General features: G+C 38.5%; 1 protein-coding gene across 3 annotated transcripts in view; it reads right to left on the bottom strand.

The window, feature by feature from the left end:
• Positions 1–20478, bottom strand: part of Tbc1d5 (TBC1 domain family member 5) — a 441474-nt gene that overhangs the window by 104881 nt on the left and 316115 nt on the right. For all 3 annotated transcript variants that reach the window (XM_028766551.1, XM_028766553.1, XM_028766552.1), the window contains one exon: positions 9399–9505. In XM_028766551.1, the coding sequence (XP_028622384.1) occupies positions 9399–9505 (107 nt within the window). The remainder of the gene's footprint in view (positions 1–9398; positions 9506–20478) is intronic.

Raw genomic sequence — 20478 nt, 5'->3', positions numbered from 1 at the left:
GAGAGAGGGAGAGAGGGAGAGAGGGAGGGAGGGAGGGAGGGAGGGAGGGAGGGAGGGAGGGAGGGAGAGAATATGAATGATTTAGAAAGATGGTCTGAAAAGCCAAAACTTAGAATCTGTATTTCTATCTACCAGATTGCTAAGCTCCTGTGAAATACTTTCTGAGGAATTCTTATGACAAACTGAGGAACTAGATGGTACTTAAGGTCAAATGGTAGGGTTAATTCAACATCATGATAAACATGGCAGCTAAAATACAATACTCGCTATAGTTTGTGTGTATGTAGATATGAGTTCAAAAAATTTGCCATGTAAGTGTGTTTTATCTACATTAGAATCAATGTGGGGTCCTGGAAAGAGACATAGCATTTGAAAGATTTTTTTTAAAAAAAATCATGTGTAGGACACAAAGTTAATTGATGGCAAATGAGTAGAAATAATTCCTGACAAATAACTGATGAACAGCATGTGGGTGAAACACAGTGACGTATGTCCTAACTGAACCCCAAAATGGCTTTGTGGAAAGGGTAGGAAGGATGTCAGGAATCTCAGGAGGGAGAAAGTAGACACAAAGGTCCAGAAGCTATACTAGCTAGGTTATATGTAGCTTATAGGCTTCTGGCTTAGAGTCTTTCACAATCTACTGGAAAGAGGAGGACTGCATTAACTTCATCCAGGTGTTTGGAAAACTATGAATTGTGATTCTGTTATTACAGCTTACAGATCTGTTACTTCAAACTGCTCAAATGAAAAATCTTTCCAAAGTAAAGTCTATTCTACCCATACAAGACAATTAGAGATTGGCCTCTCAGGCTGTATTTGTAGAATATATTCTCAAGAGAGCAATTTCCATGAAGAAAGAAATTAAAGATGATAACAGGGCAGAGTGCTTTGCTGAAGGTGGGCAATGAATTACTAAGGAGTTCTTTACTGTTTTTCACTTAATTGAATCTGTCAGTAGCATGCACACAGCTGTGACACAAAGCTAGAACAAGGAAAGGTCTACTTCGTGCCTCAGATTTTACCTGCTACAACTAACGAACTTTACTGTTTGTATATTTACTCTGAACTACTTGAACTAGGAATGACAGGGATTTAAAAAAAAAAACAACAAGCATTTTGAGTGCTCTGACATCTGGAGCTTTGGAGGCTAGGGCAGAGGCATTATTAGTATTATAATTTTCTTCCATTTCCCTCAACATAAATGGCCTCTTTTGTGCTCTAATTGATAGTCATGGCCTCTTTGTGCTCTTGTGGGTTTCTACCAACTACACAGATGAGCAGGTGCTTTCACTTCTGCCTTTGGCAGCATGGACTTGGTTATGTTAGTCCATTAGAAATCAGTTCCTTATAGGAAAATGAGGCTCTAGTTGGGTGGTCATCAGAAATAATTTTATATAACTGCTAAATAAAATATCAAAACTCAATAAACATGATGGTTCCAAAATACTGAGCTTGATCTATGTTACTTGTTTCTAATTCAGACGCCCCACAGGCACACTATATTTGCAAGAGCGAAAACTACCTCTCCTGAAATGTACAGATGTCAAAGAACCAGCCACTCCAATCAGTTAGAACCACGCCTTTCTTTGGTAGCAGTCTGGAAACCCTTATGGACCCTAAGATAACATCATTCCATGAACCTGTTCATGTGAGTCTGTAAGCATGACTTTCTCATCAGGCCCACTTTCCTAAGTCCCAGAAACATTAGTTATGATCCCATCTTTTGAAGATAATTTTAGTTGGTAAGACTCTCATAGTTTCTTCCTTTAAAAATAGTAATGCTCATACTTTTCTCCTTAATTTTTAAAAACATTCTTTGAATTTAAATCTTCTCTCATACCTTAAACCCCTACCCTGTGCCAACTTCCTCTCTTCCAAATCTACCTTCCCTCAAAAAAAAAAAAAAAAAAAGCAGGCACCCTAGGGACATCAGGCAAACTTGGCATATCAAGCTAAAATAAGACTAGACACATCCATCACATCACGGCTGGACAAAGCAAACCAATATGAGGAATGGGTCCCATAAGTAGACAATGGAGTCAGAGACAGCCACTACTCCCACTTTTAGGGTTCCCACAAGGACACTAAACTACTTAGCCATAACATATATGCAGAGGACCTAGGTTACTCCTATAGGCTTGCTGGTCTTTGAAAGCCCCCATGAGTCCTCTGCAGAATTCCTGAGTTCCAACTGTGGTATTCTCCGCTCCACCAGTGGCTAGACGGAGTCTGTCTTGTCTCTTTGATAATTCTCCTAGAATCTGGTCCCAGAACTCTCTACAGGATGGACAACTATAGGTTGAAGGTTTGAAGGTTGAAGGTTTTATGGCTGGGTTGGTGTCTCAAACCCTAAACTTGAGGCCTTACCTGGTTATACAGATGGCAGTTGGTTTAGGTTCTATGTCCCCCATTACTAGGAGTCTTTGCAAGGGTTACTCCTCTCTCAGATTCCATGGAGTTTCCATTGCACTAGGTTTCTACCTAGCTCCAAAAATGTCCCCGAATTCTAGTGGTTTCTCCCAGGATTTTCTCCACCCACCAACCCCAATACTTGATCCCTTCTGTTCCCAACTCCACCTACCCCGGTCCACTGGTGAAATCTATTTTATTTCCCCTTCTTAGGGAGATCCTTGCATCCCCCATAAGTCATCCCTGTTACTTAGGCCTCTCTGAGTCTTGGACCGTAACATGATTGTTTTATATTTTACAGCTACTATCCACTTGTAAGTGAATGCATACCATGATTGTCTTCCTGAGTCTGAGTTACCTTATTCAGAATCATCTTTTTTTTTTTTTTCTAGTTCTACCCGTTTGCCTACAAATCTGAATCTTAACTTTTAACGCTAGTAAAATTTGTTTCATTATATTTTACTGAAATAAAAAGTACTATACAGAAATCACACTAACATGAAAGGGTAGTTAGGTTCCATTAATAAGGATTAATGGATTAAGTATAAAGAATTCTGAAATTGAGTAAGTTACCCTAAAAAGATCATATTTACCTAGAGAAAATTACTAAGATTGTTAAGTTATGATACAATATTTATTGTATCATACCACCGCACACAAAAAGGGAACTCAGCCTCAACTGCATACCAGTTACTTCACCCCACTCCCACCTACTTCTTCTTGAGGTGGTGAAATATCCTGTGCCCAGCCACTGGCATGATGATATACTCCCACTGTGGCCCCCATCCCTGCTATCCAAGAACAACCTCTAGTAACCAATGAGCTCTCCATAGATGTCTGAAGGTCAGCTGCTAGAATCTTCTAATGCTACAGAAGGTTTGTTCCTGGGCTCAGAAGTCTTAACAGTACCTAGCTGAACTAGACATTTCATTTGCACATCAAAACAGAGTACCCTCAAGACTGAACCCCAAGTACTATTCAACTGGTCCAAATCCTGACAAGATATGTTAATAGCAAACAAAGACCAAAACACATACTCAACAAAGTGAAACCAGACATTTAAACCAAGAAATATCACCAATGACTTAACTTGGGATGCTAAAGTTCCATCCCCCAAAGAAAAACAACACAAATAACCAACATGTCTCTTCCAGAAAATCTTACTCTTATAATAACGTTCCCTGAAAAAAGCAACTTAATAGTTACAAAAAATAATGCTTTCAAGATGGCAATTATAATTCTGTTTAAGGAACTCAAAGAGGAGACACTAGAATGAAGACTATAAAAAATAAACAGTTGAATGAGGTAAAGAAAACAAATCTATGAAAATAGAATTAATAAAGAAATAGAATTCTTAATTTAAAATCTTAAAGAAAAGCTAATCTGAAATAAAAGCTGGAAATAAAAGTATTAAGTCAGTGAAATAAGAAAGAAATAATGGAAAGTCTTACCAATAGAACAGATCAATTGGAATAAAGAAAAAAGCGTATTTATCGAAGGTTGAAGACAAGGTAAAGAATATGTATAAAACAATCTAAGAAAATGTTAAATCTAGGAAAATCCCACTAGAAACAGAATATGGAAGAATTCTGGTATACTATAAAAAAAGAATAGATGCAATATGAATCATTGGAATAGAAGGAGAAGTAACTCAGGCCATTGGCATAAAAAACACTTTCAAGAAAATCATAGAAAAAAAAATTTCAAAAGAATGTCTATCAAGGCACTAAGAGGATTTAGATAGGCATTTGAAAGAATGGATTGAAGCTCTTTGATGCTCTTATCCTAGTCAAATCACTGGAAGGAGGTTCAGAATTTCAGGGTAAGGAGCCATCTTGAGTGTCATGCCAAATACCATTGGATTCATGTTAGTTCTACAATTTAGAGTGGTAGTCATTATAATTAGGAAGAAGTTTAATGACACTTGCAGTGTATTTGGCATAATTCTAACACCTCTTGGGATGTTTTAACGATACTTAGGGAGCTTATGAATTTCAAGAATGCTGTTTTGCTGAGTGTTGATGTGGTAGATACTATAGATAAAATTACCCATAGCCTGAGGTCAGTATTTCTATTTTGGTCAAGCTTCAAAAATGGCATATATAGCTTGATCATGCTAGCCCTTTTTATCCTGGGAATACTTTTATTCCTGCCCATTGTGTTAAAGCTTTTCTTTAACCACATTACCATGTTGCCAGTCAAAGTACATGGCTTGAACCTGAAAATGGACCCCGCCCCAGACAGAGTTATTAAATGAACAGGCTGCCAAGCCAAGGATGGGTAAGATTCTGCACAGAGCCTTACCAACCTACGACAGAAATGCATTGCTTTTGATAATGCATATTCCATGATGGGTAAGGAAGGCATTCTTGTCAGAATGACCTAAGACAGGCTCAGTCTTGTTAATAAAATAAAAAAAGAGGGAGAGGCGGAGAGTCTTTGAGGCTGCTTGGCAAGAATCTCTCATGGGCCAAGGACAAGGAAATGGGCTGCTTGGCAGGAATCTGACATTGGCCAAGGACAAGGAAGTAGACTTCAGGGAGGAATCTGACATTAGACTAGAACAAAGAAGTAATTTCAGGTAGGAATCTAAATTTTAGGCTAAAACAAGGAAGTAGGTTTCAGACATGAAAATGACCTTGGGCTAGGACAGGGTAGGCTCTTTGGTCATCCTGATAAGCCCTTTGAAACAGTGATCATGGGAGTGTTCACCTAATTGGGTTTAATGCCTTGCTTTTTCTTTGACTGTGTTTATTGTCTTGCTTGTTCCTTGACTATTTGCATCTATTGTATTACTAAACCCTCAACCTAGAACTGATCTTAATACGTGCATGTAACTAAAATGGTATAAAAGCATAAAGGAGGAGGAGGGGGGGATGGGATAGGAGGTTCTAGGGAGGGGAAACGGGGAAAGGGGATGACATCTGTATTGTAAATAAATAAAATATCCAATAAAAATAAAAAAGAATACCAAGTAAACAGGGTCAGAAATGAAACTCCACATGTTACATAATAATTAAAATCTTAACTATATGGAACTAGGATAGGATATTTAAGCTGCAACAGAGAAATATCAAGTCACATACAAAGGCAAACTGATTAGACTACCACTGGGAGATTACTTTGAGCACCAGAATGATCCAGACTGATGGTCTACCCGTTCTGAAAGATCACAGATGTCATCTCAGACTATTACACTCAGCAAAACTATCAGTTGTAATAAAAGGAGAAAAATTTTCATGATAAAAATAGGGTTTTGTTTTTTTTTAATTTATAACCCTTGAGCCAGCTCTACTGAGAACACTGAAAGAATACTTTGGTCTGAAGAGAAAGTTAAATACATCTAGGAAGGCAGAGGGAATAAAGAACTACAGAATAGTTTATCAGAGATGTCTAACTCAACAAAAGAATCCCCAGTATTATGTCTCAGTTCTTTAAAAAGAGGTACAGACTAGCACTGGAATACAGGATACATCTTTCTGTTGCTTCCAAGAAACAAATCTCACATCAACAACAGATACCACCATCAGGTGACAGGAGGGAGAAAATATTCCCAAGTAAATGGAACTAAGAAACAAGCAAGTGTTGCATTTCTAATGTTTGGAAAAATAGACTTTAAACCAAAACTAGTGAGAAGGGATCAGGAAAGATACTTAAAATTCACTCAAGAAAAAAAATGAACCAAGAGGATATTAAAATTCTAAACATTTATACACCAATCAGAAGGGTATCAATTTTCATAAAAGAAATACTGTTAGATATAAAACCACAGACTGACTCCAATCAGTGGTGGTAGGGAATTTCAATTCCTTGCTACTTTGAATAGACAGGTCATCCAGAATGAAACGAAACAGACAGACTTGGAAGTCAAATGACACCTGAATCAAATGGATCTCATAGATATCTACAGAACACTGTACCCAAACATGAGAGTATACTTCACTGCAGCCCATGGAGCTTTCTTCAAAATTGATCACATATTAGGAAACAAAGCAAGTCTCAACAAGTATAGGAGAACTGAGATAACATATCATATTCTATCTGACAACTATATTCTATCTAACAACAAGCTGTAAAATGAAATAAACCCTTTCTTCCCCATGTTGCCTTTGGTCATGGTATTTTATCACAGGAATAGAGAGCTGACCAAGACAGCAGTCCTAAGAGGAAAGGTTTTGCTTTGTTTTGGTTTGGTTTGGTTTTTCAAGACATGGTTTCTCTGTGTAGCCCTGCCTGTCCCTGAAACTCACTCTGTAGACCAGGCTGGCCTCAGACTCAGAAATCCACCTGCCTCTGCCTCCCAAGTGCTAGGATTAAAGGCGTGCGCCACCACCGCCCGGCAAGAGGAAAGTTTTAAGCACTAAGTACCTACACTAAAAATTTGAGGTCTCTCATACTTAAGGATGCAGCCGAACACCTTAGAAAAAGAACAAACAATACCCTAAAATGAAGGATGGAAAGAGATAATTGGCTCTTTGAAAATATCAACAAGATTGACAAACCATTAGGAAATTAACCAAAAGAAAGAGAGAAGACCCAATTTATAAAATCAAAGATGAAAAGGAAAACGTTACAACAAACTCTGAGGAAATTCATAAGGATATACTTTAAAAATATATATTCCATTAATCATATATGTATATGTATGTATATGATCTACCAAGGTTAAATGAAGATGAAGTAAATAATTTAAATAGATCCAAAACAACTCTATGATCTAGCAGGAGTAATTAAAAATATATCAACTTAAAAAAAAAAAAACCCTAGCGCCACATAGATATAGCAGAGACTTATGCCAGACCTTTAAAAAATACCTAACATGAATACTACTCAAAATTGTCTGTAGAATACAAAAGAAAATGACAATTCTACTTTTTCTTGTGAAGCTTGTATTACTCCAACAACAAATCAGTCAATCAGCCAACAGAAAGAGAATGTTATTGGCAAATCTCTCAGATAAACCTCATTGCAAAAATTCTTAACAACAACAAGGCTAGCAACAACAATCTTAAGAAAAGAATTGCTGGAGGTATCACTATGCATGATTTTATGCTATACTACAGAGCTACACTCATAAAAACAGCATGGTACTGGCACACAAACAATGACACTGATCAATGGAAATGAAGTCTCTTTCTGCAGTAGACAGTGATTAACAAGAACATTCACCATTAGTCAGCATGTCAGAAGACACTGAGCAGTGCCTAGCCCCGAATAGGGTATCTGAGAAATAGTAAATGACTACAGCAAAATTGTATTTTCCAGACTAACAGCACATCTGCATGTGTGAGCTCTCACAACAGCTAGGACAGCAAGCACAAGTCCGATACAAGCTCCAGATAGACAAAAAATCTCCACATAGAGGTCAAGGGGTGGGGAGGGTTGAGCAGCAGGTTCCACCTTAGAGGAGGAACTACTGGCAACTGCTAACTTCTGAAAGAGAAAGTCAGTCCTTTTTATGCGTGTGAAACCTGGTAGGCTGACCATGTTGTAGGAAATAGCATCACATGCAAGGGTATTTGGGGAGTACAAAATTGGTTAGATGGGTTTAAAACAAACAAAAAACCTTGAAGCTGGGTAGATATGGAGAGAGATATGGGAGGGGTTTGGGGAAAAAGGTAAATATTTTCAAAATACATTGTAGGAAATTATCAAAGAATTAATAAATAAATAAATTAATTATTTAAAAAACAAATAAAAATTGAAGTTTAGCTAATCTCCCATTTTCTACTCCTTAGAATTCTGAATGCTGAGATGACACAATGTGCTTTACGTCTAGAGACCAAGAATCAATGATTAGCAACTGCATCTTTACAACTTTCATAGCGACTTCATCTTTCTGTGGGGCTTTGAGTTGCAGAATATTTACACACATACTTGTGGACAAAAACAGAAATGCAAAATATAAAAAATGCTATTCATAAGCCATATCCAAAAAGGACTTTTCCTTATATAAAAAGAAGCATAGATTTTATTTTGATGTTTAATAAAATTGTTTGTATAACAGAAATGCTGATAAAGGATAGTATTTCTATAAAAAACAGGTAAGGAAAATTCTAAGTAATATAATGGAAAATATACTCAAAGTTAATGTCACCAACCAGAGAAAGGTAAAAAAATCCCTTAGAATCAGATTTCTATTACATTTGGATGCTTAAGATGAACAGCCAAAGCTTTGGCAACAGAACTCACAGACAGACTGACTGACTCAGAGACAGTCTGACAACTGCCAACATGACTACTGGCAGCGTTTCCAAAGAGCCAAAGGCTGGGATTACCATCCAGAGCCTGGCGTTCTCCTCCTCACATCTGAAGCTTTCTCTCTCACTCTTCATCCAATATTTTTGTTTGGCTCAAAAACAGCAAGGATTCACATTTTTTTTTTTAAGATCATTAAATGTTCTTATTTTCAAGAAATACAACATTAGTTGTAAAAGAGCACACTTTTTTTTTTCTGTGAAGTATGAAGAAAACTTTAATTAATTGCTTTATACTCAAAGAAATCAGTGTTCAGGTCTGTCTGCATCTTTACTAGGTGACTTGTAAGCTACAGAATAGAATACTATGTGTATATATACACATAAACATTCATATCCTAGTCAGTGATAAATTCTTCTAGACCCAGTCCTTACTATAGCTCTTGTTTCTTGATTCCATGTGGCCTCAGAAGCCCTACTTGAATTAAGTCACCCCCTGTGAGGGTTATCAAAGAGTGAAGTCTGGCTGTAAGAAGTAGGTGTTTATATAGTTTCTTAAGCTAACAGAGAGGCAGGAGATCCAAGACAACCTGTAGAGGAACAGGGGCACCTGCTGGGGTGCAGTTTCTTAGGACAGTGTCCATTGAATTCACTTGCTAACATACTGGCTAATAAAATACGTGAACTCTGGCTTACAACTTCTAACAATCATTAGGAATAAATCATATCAAGAACTTGATTCTTCACACAACTTAAAAAATTATACATGTTTTCCACAAGAAAGCTTACCTTTGGGTCTCTAAGGAACAGAGCCTTCAGTATCAGTGAGTGTATGTCCCCGATGAGTGGGTAATGCATCAGAAGGCCGAGACAGGTCTGATAGTTACTAGAAATCACTAAAGGGGAAAAAAGATTCAGATACAATACTGTTTAAAATATGTGCATTATGATGAGTCTAAGAAAATAACTGAGAGCCAATTCATGTGACTTAACAAGTCTGTACTGAGAAGACATCTTCACCAAAGCCCTCAGGATCAGCACATTTAAGCTACCCGACACGACCCACAGGGAGTGAGGCAAGGAGAGGTGCAGACATGGGTGTGGTATTTGCAACATAAATACATTCTTAGATGTGCAAGTATTTCTTGCCATTTATATGGCTATCTTTAGCTTTGCTGCTGAGAAATTATCAACATAAACTTCGTTATGGGGAAGCAGCTAAAATTCTAATAAAATAGTACTTACCCTGCTTATTACGCTTCACCATTTACATCATGCTCGTCCTTTTATATATGTGTCACATAATTCAAAAATCAAAATTATACTTTTCTACAGTTATTTGTTTTTCTAAAAGTAAAAGGAAATGAGAGATACAGAGAGAGAGATACAGAGAGAGAGAGAGAGAGAGAGAGAGAGAGAGAGAGAGAGAGAGAGAGGCAGAGAGAGAAAGAGAGAGAGAGGCAGAAAGAGAAAGAGGCAGAGAGAGAGGGGGGGGCGGGGAGACTGAGACTGTCTATACAGGATTTTTTGGATGAGAAAAAGTGAAAAGCTTCCATGGTCAGCTTGTATAAACCATCCTAACTATGGGTATGCTTTCTAAACCCACCTGTTTAAGACAGGTCTGTGCAAATGTGTCTATTTCTTGGCGATCCATCAGTCACTGCAGTCACAGTTGGGCCCATTAATGACATGTGTTTTGTGAGCCACAATGACTGCTCTGTAATACTGTGAGGGAACTTTATAGCTACAGCTTCCTGCAGTTGTAACTAAACCTCAATCATTAATCAGTTACTTGAAAAATGGTCCACAGGAAAACAACTATGATTCAGGAAAAAACAGACAAAATACTGAGTCAGAAAGACTTTGATTCTGAGATTTTCTTTCTGCTGTTGGAGAAGGCACTTTTTAAGGAAGCTTTGTACCATTCTCCCTCCTGTGAATACTATGGAAAGGAGACTAGACTGGGCGAAATGAATAATTATAAACTAGGTAAGGAACTCCTTTATCATCTTCACTTCCACTGTGATCGGACGGCTTGTAATTTCACACATCTGCTTTCATCTGTAAAGCACTCTCTTTCCCTACCTGCTCTCTCTCTCTTCAGACTCCTCTTATTTGTTCATTTTTTCATATTTACATCCAGTTCCCTACTGCCATTTTTTTCCTCTAGAAATTAAGAAAATGAGTATATAATGGTATAATGCTTTAATGTACAGTTTTCATTTAAAGCAATGAAGTTAAAAAAAAACAGGTAATCAATTGATCTGGTAATTCAAAAATTTATTTTCTCAAATGCTGATATTCAAATTTAGTACATGGCCAGGGAATAAATTTTACCTGTTTTGTAAAAAATGCAGGAGAGTATTGTGGAATGTATTTTGGCTGCAGTGCTCAAATTTGAATCTGAGGAGTCCATTTGAGCCTTCTGAAGTTATCTCAAGTGACACTCAAGATGTGCTGGGGTAACCTCTACAACATAAAAGGTTTAGTCTCTAGAAAATAACTTAATTGTTTTAGAAAACTGCCTGCATCATTCAATGCAATGACCTGTTAAGTGACTGTTAAGTGTAATGGTCTCAAACTAAGCCAGGATACAAAGGCCAACAAATAAGTCCCTGCTCTGAAGACAATTCAAGTTTGGAAAGGCCAAGACGCAAAATCTACCAGCTACTCCACTAAGAAGATGACGAATCTCAAAGGCTGTGTGGAAGGAGACTTATCTCATTGATTGTTGCACATCATTTTATTATAAGCCTAGGTTGATTTTCCTTGTATTACACATACAAACATCCATACCTGGAGAGAGTAAGTTACGTGTTCATATCACAAAGTGAATCCTTGGTGTAGCATGATTTGAAATTCAGGGGCTGTACTTGACATAGTTATATATAAAGCTGTTTTTAAAAATAATGCTTTGAATCAAGTGGTATAATGCATACAAATGTCAGCATTAACTCCTTTAACCTCATTACTCTAATACAGTAGGTTAAGGACCCAGAAAGGTCAACCCATTGAGTCTCTAGAATAGGTGGGTATTTGGGCATTTATTTGGAGGGACCAGTATAATAATCCTTTTACCATAATTTCTAAATTATGAAAATATACAAAGTACAGAAGCAAGGCAACATGTGTAATTATTCTACTTGTAGAAAAAATGAAGAAGCTGACACTTTTCTCTTACATTTATTCACAGACATGTCACTCAATAATATGAACATTTCTGATCACATATTACATGCCAGCTATTCAGACTACTGATATACTATAACTAAAGCTATACAGCAGGTAAGCTGGAGTTTGTGCCTTCAACCGATAGCATTGTCAATTTACTACTGAAAAACCTGTACTTTTATAATACTTAGATGGCAAGGCCCAATTTAGGGCAGGCAGAAGAGCTATAGAAACTTGTTTAAAAACAGCGCAGCAGAGATCTGACATAATAAAAGTGTAGTAATGTTCCTTCGCCACCCCGTCTTTCCCTAGCACCCCAGTTCCCTTCTTCCAGTTTATAGTCCTTGAAGTGGAACCTAAGGCCTTGTACATGCTAGGCCAGCACTCTGTCCCCAGAGGTCTTGCTGCTTAATCTTTGTCGCCTATGAACAAAACAAAATAAACAAAACAAACAAAACCATGAATGCAGTATTGATCCTTACCTAATCCTGATTCTACCAAAGCAGGCAATACTGACGTGGCAAAACATTTACTATTTTGAACTTTCCCTGAATCAGCTCTTTAGTATTTTGCTTTTAAAGCACAATGAAGGGAAAACAAATTTCCAATTGCAAGTAGAAACCAAAACTCCTTGTATGCTTTTCATTTTTTCTCAGGTTTTTATTTATGTTTTTGCCATACCACTAATTGGCTTAGATCAGGAAAGCCTTACACAGAAATCTACCTCTTTAGGCCTCTGGAGTATTTGTATTAAAAACATGTACCCCCATACCTGGCCACAAAAGGCTCTTTTTATATGCATACTGATAACGAAAAGCCATAACAGGTTTTCCTAGTCAGAAGGCTCCAACCTAAAGCTGTTGTATCAAAATAAAGACTTCTCTGAGTAACTGCCATGAATACAAGGAAGCACAGTAACCCGTGCTCCTGGAAGAAGCACGGTAACCTGTGCTCCTGGAAGAAGTGTGGTAACCAGTGCTCCTGGTTTCAGAACACTTTGGTTGTGGCCTGCCACCTCTTATGTGTGGCATCTATATAACATTTGTACCCCAGGATGTACCCCTTGGCTATTCTTGAGTGGATGCAGCATTTGGAAAGTCTCTTTCTTTGTGCCTTAGTAGCAGCTGTCAAGTAATAGTCTACGAGTGTCTATGACCGTGGCACAGGTGGTGCCTATCCATCCACCTTCTTGCTCAGTATGACTCTGACACATCACTCTGAGGTGATGTGAGTAGGAATGGCCCTTATAGATTCTACGTGTGTCTGACTGCTCGGCACATAGGGACTGGCACTACTAGAGAGGTGATTACACTGAGAAATTTGATAGCAACATAAATGAATACTTTATGCATAGCTCACTGCTAGCTATCTATAATTTTCTCCAAACAGAGTAACAAGGCAGATGCAAAATTACCAAAAACCAAAACGTAGGCTTCCTTTAATGACCTTAAAATTAAGAACGATAGCTATCACTTCTCAGGTATAGATATATGACTGGCAACTGTCATACATCGTATGCCCATCCCATAAGGCCTCCTCCTCCCCTCCAGGAAAAGCAGACCAACCATGCACTCCCTTCTATAGATGAGGACACGGTAGTGCAAGGTAGACAACAATATTCTCAGGTCAAGGGCTCCTGATGAACTGTTGAACTGAAAACCTTGGCCTTCAGCAGTGTCTGATATTTCCTCCATCTTAGCAGACAGCATCCATGACAAAGGTGTCTACATATAAAAGACAACGAAGATAATTGCAGAGGGCTTCTGAAAACTGTTTTAACCTTAGAGAAGTCATAGAAAGACAATGCCTTTTAACGTATACAGCCAGGTGCAGCAAGTATTTAGAAACAGGTATAAGTTCTTATATTTATATGTGGATTTGGCATATAGGACAGATAATAAAAGATTTCATATAAAACTAAAAATAATGGAGATCAGAGAGGTGGCTCAGTAGTTACGAGCACTTGCTGCTATTGCAGAAGACCTAACTTGTATTTGCAGTGCAGACATTAGGTGGCTTACAAACACTTTTAACTCCAGCTCCAGGAGATCCTCTGCCTCTGAGGATACCTGTGCTCAGGGACACATCCACCTGACACCCCCCCCCAATGATTTAAAAAGATTTAAATGATTCATCACACAACAATGTCAATATGTAAGTGCTTCTAAGGTGCCTGCCACAAGGAAGGCATACAATGAATACTACACACTCTGGAAAAAGAGTATTTGTGAGGGCTTACCTCATGCAGAAAAACAAATACAGCTGAAGCAAAAACAAATGCTTTACACAAGGCAGAGATCCTTACAATTTTGACTTTTCTACTAAAAAATCATAATATATAAAATGCGATTTTCAAATGGACTGGAAAAACAGGGAGAAACTTAACCACTAAATGATAAAACAAATAAACCACCCCAAAACCTGTATAGTCTGTTAAGTCTCAGAGAAATCCAGGGCATAAAACATGGTTATATCTTCCACAAAGAAAGTGATTTTGTCAAATACTTAAGACCCTTGAAAGATGCTGCCCTTTGGGTTTATTTCCTCTGGTGACCTTTGAGACAAACATCATCCATTACAACTAGCCTCGAAGCCCTAGACTACACTCATCTGCAATCGTTTCCATAGATTTGGCAAGTTTTTATTACTCTCTAGTACATTTTGTATAGATAAAATATGACCTTAATTTTTTTAAAAATAAGGAAAAGTTTTGAATTCAAACCAGCATATAATTCCTTTGGTTCAAAGTGCTGTTACTCATTTCAAGAGAAGTACAAAGGAATGGAATTTACTCTAACTAGAGAACAGATAAGAGCATAAGAGTTACATTCCAGAAGTTCTGACTTAAAGTGTACAGCACAGCCAAGTGTCATGCCCATCCAAGTACATAAGACCAGGGCTTGGGGTGTGTGCACTGCACAAGCGAAGCCAGGGAGCTCCGGAAGGGCTCATGGTACTTGATAGAAATCTGAGATCAGTTAATTGAACATAGTTCATTTTTTTCTCCACCTTCCATTCTAATGATTTTATTTTAAAATTATGTGTAAGCATGTGTCTATAGGGGTACAAAAGAGTGCAGTTCCTAAAGAGTCCAGATGAGGGCACTGGATTTCCTGGAGCTACAGCAGTTGGGAGCCACTTATTGTTTATGAGGCAAGGGTGGTGGGTACTCATTATCCATTAAACTAAAAAATGAGATGCTACAGTGTAGAGACAAAGTCTGATAATAAATACTAACATGCAGGTTAATAATTGCCAAGAGATGTACTTAGAATCACAGCAACACAGTTCTTCTATTAAGAATGTGTAACGTAGAACAAACAATCATAGTTTACAGAGAAAATAAGAGCAATGAGTTAATAAACAAAGAAACCTGAAGGCTTTCTCATAATTTTATTACAATTCAGTGACAATAACACCTTATACTCATCATTGGAGCTCAAGGTCTAGTATTTTCAAATCTTCATGCATCTAAAGGAAGCCTGAAATTTTTTGGTGCACCTGAAGGTTTGAGACAAAAAAAGTGATAAACCCCATTCAGGGATTTGACCCCTCCCGTAGGGAGGTGGGGATTGAACATTGGTACTTGTGGGGGTTTACATGATATACGTTGTCCAGGGTCTCTGGCATTTGCATGGTTGGCCCTCAGTTGGTTGGCTTTGTTTGGGGAGGCCTGGGATGTGGTCTTCCTGGAGGATGTATGTCACTGGGCCAGGCTTGAGAACATAAAGAACTGCACCACTTCAAGTTCACTCATGCTCTCTGCTTTCCTCTTGTGATCTCTTTGCTTTTTCTGCTGCCAGGCCTGCCTGCTACCACACTTTCTTGCTGTGATAGTAATGGACTATTACCTCTCTGGAAACATAAGCCCCCAAATACGTTCTTCCTTCTATTGCTTTGGTCATGGTGTTTTATCAGAGCAATAGAGAAGTAACTCATACAGCAGTTCTTGCATCAGACAAGAGCTCTACTGCTGGGCGACACAGCCAGACCAGGACATTTCTTCAACCTTCAGAATTCCCTTGATTAATCTTTAATCCAAAAGATATATGGACACATAAAGGAGTTCTTTCTTGAAAATGTAGGAGAACCAAATGAGTAGACGAAAAAAAAAACCACAATTTTTGATAATTTCATTCACAAGCACTGTTTTTTTAATAATTTCTGCCCTTTCAACGCCATCCCCTTCAAATTCATAATCTTTTCTTAAATTATTATTGGCTGGTACACACACACACACACACACACACACACACACACACACACACACACTGTGTTGCTCATAGGTACAGATATTTAAGGCTGAGCACTTGGAACACTTTCCATCTGAATGTGATTACAGGTCTTAATAATACCTTAGTCAGGAATAACAACTGTCAGTGGAAATGGCTGGCAGGTAGATACTGCACTAAGAAGTGCTAACAGGGATCGTAAGGTGGCTCAGCAGACTATAGCCCTTGCTACTGTACCTGACTTCATGTTGAACCCTGGGATTCATATGGTAGAAGGAGAGAACTAATTCCCATAAATTGTCTGGTTAACTCCAGATGTGTGGAATGACACACACGTGTATGTAAATATACACAGATACAGACCATGAACACAAATAAACACAGGTAAAAAATTTTTTGAAGAAGTGCTAACAGTATCCTTTATATGTAGTTAGATTTTATGTATTCATTCATTCAACAAAACATTAAAGTTCAGTGTTGTTTCAAATACTGAGTCCAATCCTAAGAAGAGTCTCAAATTTCTCTTCGTATTACACTGGAAGTGAAAAACAGTGTTTGGTAGAGGTATCATGTTGGGATGACTCCTTTAAGGAAACCTGAAGTGGGAAGGGCTTCCATCGATACCTAGAGGCAAGTAGAGAGTAACACTACTTGAGTGGACACTAAGTAGCTCCTAAGGGGTTGGTGTCGGCATAAAGAGAAGATGTAAACGGAAAGAACCTACATGGAAGCCTTACTGTACACAGTGGACAGCAACATGTCCTCCAGGGATGCTGAGAAAGAAGAAACAAACCGTGGTACCTAAGCCAACAGATAAGATTATTCAGCATTGAGCACTGAACCTCGTACCTTGTACCTATCAAGAAAGTACAAACTGGAGGAACGTAACTGCATATTACTAATTAAACCATTCTGAAAAGTTCCACACTGTTGCTTTATGACATACTAGAAAAACATATGGCAATACTAGAAAAAACATATATGACATACTAGAAAAACAATGGAGACAGTACAAGGATCAATAGTTTCTAGGAGCTTTTGGGAGACAGGGATAAACAGATAGAACGTACAGGAGTTTTATGGTAGTAAAATTTCCATATAATTTCCTCATGGCCACTAGAATAGTAATGGGGTGCCTCCCTAAAGGTGCATGGTCTGGTGGGAGGTCGTGGGCTCAAGGAGTTGCAGCCTTGAAAGATGACTGTGGTTGTTAGAATACAGCAGGCCTTGGAGGCTGATGCATTGCAATGCTAGGCTCCCAGCTGGAGGGAATGATTAGGAGGTGTGGTCTCCATGGAGTAGACTTGGCCCACAGGTGTGTCAACAGGGGTGGATTTTGAGGTTCAAAAGCTCAGACACAGTCTCTCTCTTTCTCTCTTCCTGTTCGTTCTCTCGTTCTCTCTCTCTCTCTCTCTCTCTCTCTCTCCCCCCCCCCCCACTCACTTGAGGATCAGGATATAAAGTTCTCAGCTATTGCTCTAGCACCAGGCCTGTTTTCTTTCTACCATGATGACCATGAACCATCAGTAAGCAAACTCACAAATAAATGCTCCCTAGATAAGAGTTGCCTTGGTCATTATGTCTCCTCATAGCAAAAGAGTAGTAATTCAGACAGATCTAGGCCTGTAGTATGTCTTCTTCAGTCTGCCTATCCCCTTCTTGGGTCCTGATAACATATATTTATCTCTTCACTTGCTTCTTTGCTTCTGTTATTAGGTCCTAGCATGATAATCTGTTGGTGCTGACTGACCTTGAACTTGGACTTCTACACCTGTGTGTCACAGTAAATGTCTACGTATCAACAGCACCCCACGTCAGGTGTTCATCCCCTTGTCAGGTGCTCATGAGTCATCCTGATAATGAGGCTCATCATCAGGAACAAAGAAAGAGTGAATCTCAATGTCAACTGTGGATTTTGGGCGATGGTGACATATCGAGGTCAGTATATGGATGTATTCTAAGGAAAGCATCGGATGTGGGACACTGACAGCGGAGGGAGGAAGCTTTAGGGGAGGAGACAGACGATCAATGACTACTGCAGTTTTCTTAATAAAACACAATGCAGGAGCTGGTGAGATGCTCAGTGAATTAAGTGCTTAAGGGATGACTAGAGTTCAGATCCCCAGTACCCTATAAAAGCTGGGTGGTGCTGGGTACCTGAAATCCCAGTGCTGGGTGGTGGAGACAGGTAAATCCATGGAGCCAGCTGGCCAGCCTTTCTGACTGAAATGACAATTTCAGATTTAGTGAGAGATCTTGTCTCAAAAAGTAAAGTGGAAAAACAACTGAAGAAGATATACAAGCTTGAAATCTTGCCTCCACATGGGCAAGTGCACCCATAAATGATCAGCACCCCTATCGCCTCACTCACACCCCACAGACACACATTATAACAGGTTTGTTATTATGCTCTGTTACAAAACTCCCAAAGACTGTTACTCTAAGCTATAAAGTGACATAAATGGTATTAGGGGCATCAGTAACTAACATTAGTCTCTGTATCTGATGTGGCTATAATATTTGATGTCAGAGAGATGAGAGCTGGAGTCAAGGAGTACTCACAGACTCCTTCAAAAATAAGACTTGGACTGTGCTTGACACAGACCTGCACTGAAATGTCGTTTTAGAAAAGTCTTTATGTTTAATTGTTAAGTTAGGTAAAGGGTTTCTAGAAAAGACAAGTTCAACCTGTAGTTGAAATAATGTAGAAAGAGTACAATGTTGAATATATCGTTAAATGGAAAACAGAGAAGCAGAAACTCTGGGGGAGGGCAGATGGAAGCACCAGCAGACAGACAGACAGTGGTTCAAGAGAAAGCTGAGAGCCAGCACACAATAAAGAAGAGGGGCTTGTGAGACACAAACAAGAGACAACTGCACACACGCTAAGCCAGGGAATGGCTAAAGAAAACAGGGAACTGTATCTTAACACATTCCAGCATGTTCTAGCTCACTGAAGAAACAAGACAAGTTATGGAGCTCAAAACATGGTCCATACATAAGAAAATAATGAGACTGGAATAATAGTTATCTGATTTAATGAATACATATCATATATGTAGAGTGAAATATCATACTTTACTCTATACTAAGGTACATGTATATATGTGTTTGTGTGTGCATTAGGTATTTATTAAAAAGAAAAATGAAATTTAAACCATAAAATAAGCCATCATCATCACCATCAACAACAAAAACACAGGCAGCAGGAAGGAGAAATGATAAGAAACTTTTCCAGACACAGAAAGTTCAGATGGTTTGCTTGCACTGTACATAGTTGAGAGACTTTCTGACTAAGAAAATCAACAGGTAGCCAGGAAAGGAAAAAGATGCCATGGGCCCAACACTCTGGAGGCTGAAGCAGGGATCCCATGAGTTCAAGACCAGCCTAGGCTCCAGTATAAGACCTTATCTCAGAAAAGTAAAACTACACAAAATACCTAAAGTCAAGCAAAGAACAAGACAAAGAACAGTTGTTCTTATGTCATAAGTTAGAATGTTTTTATATATTTTTTAAGAAGGGCTATGGCTCTTTGATCAGGTGCGGTCAAGGACAAGGTCCTGAGTCTGTATGCCTAAAACCAAACATTAAAGTATAAACATTAAATACACCCCTATCCTCAACCCAAAGTCCCCCCCCCCACACACACACACAAAGGTTTGGTGAGCATGCCTATTATCTTAGCCTTGTTAGGCTGGAGACAAAGAGAACCCCAGCCAGGCTAGTCTAATTGATGAGCTTTAGAAAATAAAGGTTAGGAGCAGCTGAGGAAAAATACTGGATTCTGACTAAAACTTATTATTAGGAAAAAATCAGCATTCTTGCAGATTTTTGGAAGGGTGAAATATATAGTTATTGAAAATGGAGAATACATTAATAATTATTTTTTGGCCTGATCATGTAGCATGACCTCATCTTAATGGAGTGTATCTGCAACAATCTATTGGGAATCATGTCCCACTCTGATACAACAAGAGTTAGAACTTCAATGTCTGTCTGTCTGTGGGTCCATAAAATTCAAACCAAAGCAGGTTTCCTTATCTGTAAAATAGAAAGCTTTGAATCCTCATTTTATAGGATATATATTTACTTGAAAAACTGTTGGAAATATAGATCCTTGCCCCAGATAAATGAATATTTTGTGAGTATTTTACACATTGTCAAGATGACTACAGCCCTTTCTAGCCTATCCACAGAGGCCACAGGAGAATATGTCCTAAAGAGAAGGATGTTCCCTTCTCTCAGTGAAATCTGTCAGGTACACAAGAGGCATCTGTGAACAGCAGCGTTCAGTTAAGAATGAATAAACACAACTATTGAGTGTATAAACATCACAACATTGGATGCCCAACAGGGCATCAATCATGTTTTGGAATCCAGTGATGGGTTTGCAACAAGAACTCATAGGCATGAGTTCTCATGTTCTATCTGAGATGCTGATTTTAGCACTGGTGCACCTTCCTCC

Source organism: Grammomys surdaster, unplaced genomic scaffold (genome assembly GCF_004785775.1).
Source record: "Grammomys surdaster isolate TR1022 unplaced genomic scaffold, NIH_TR_1.0 169, whole genome shotgun sequence".
NCBI lineage: Eukaryota > Metazoa > Chordata > Mammalia > Rodentia > Muridae > Grammomys > Grammomys surdaster.
Note: the sequence above shows the minus strand (reverse complement) of the source record. Positions and strands in the feature narration are given on the sequence as shown.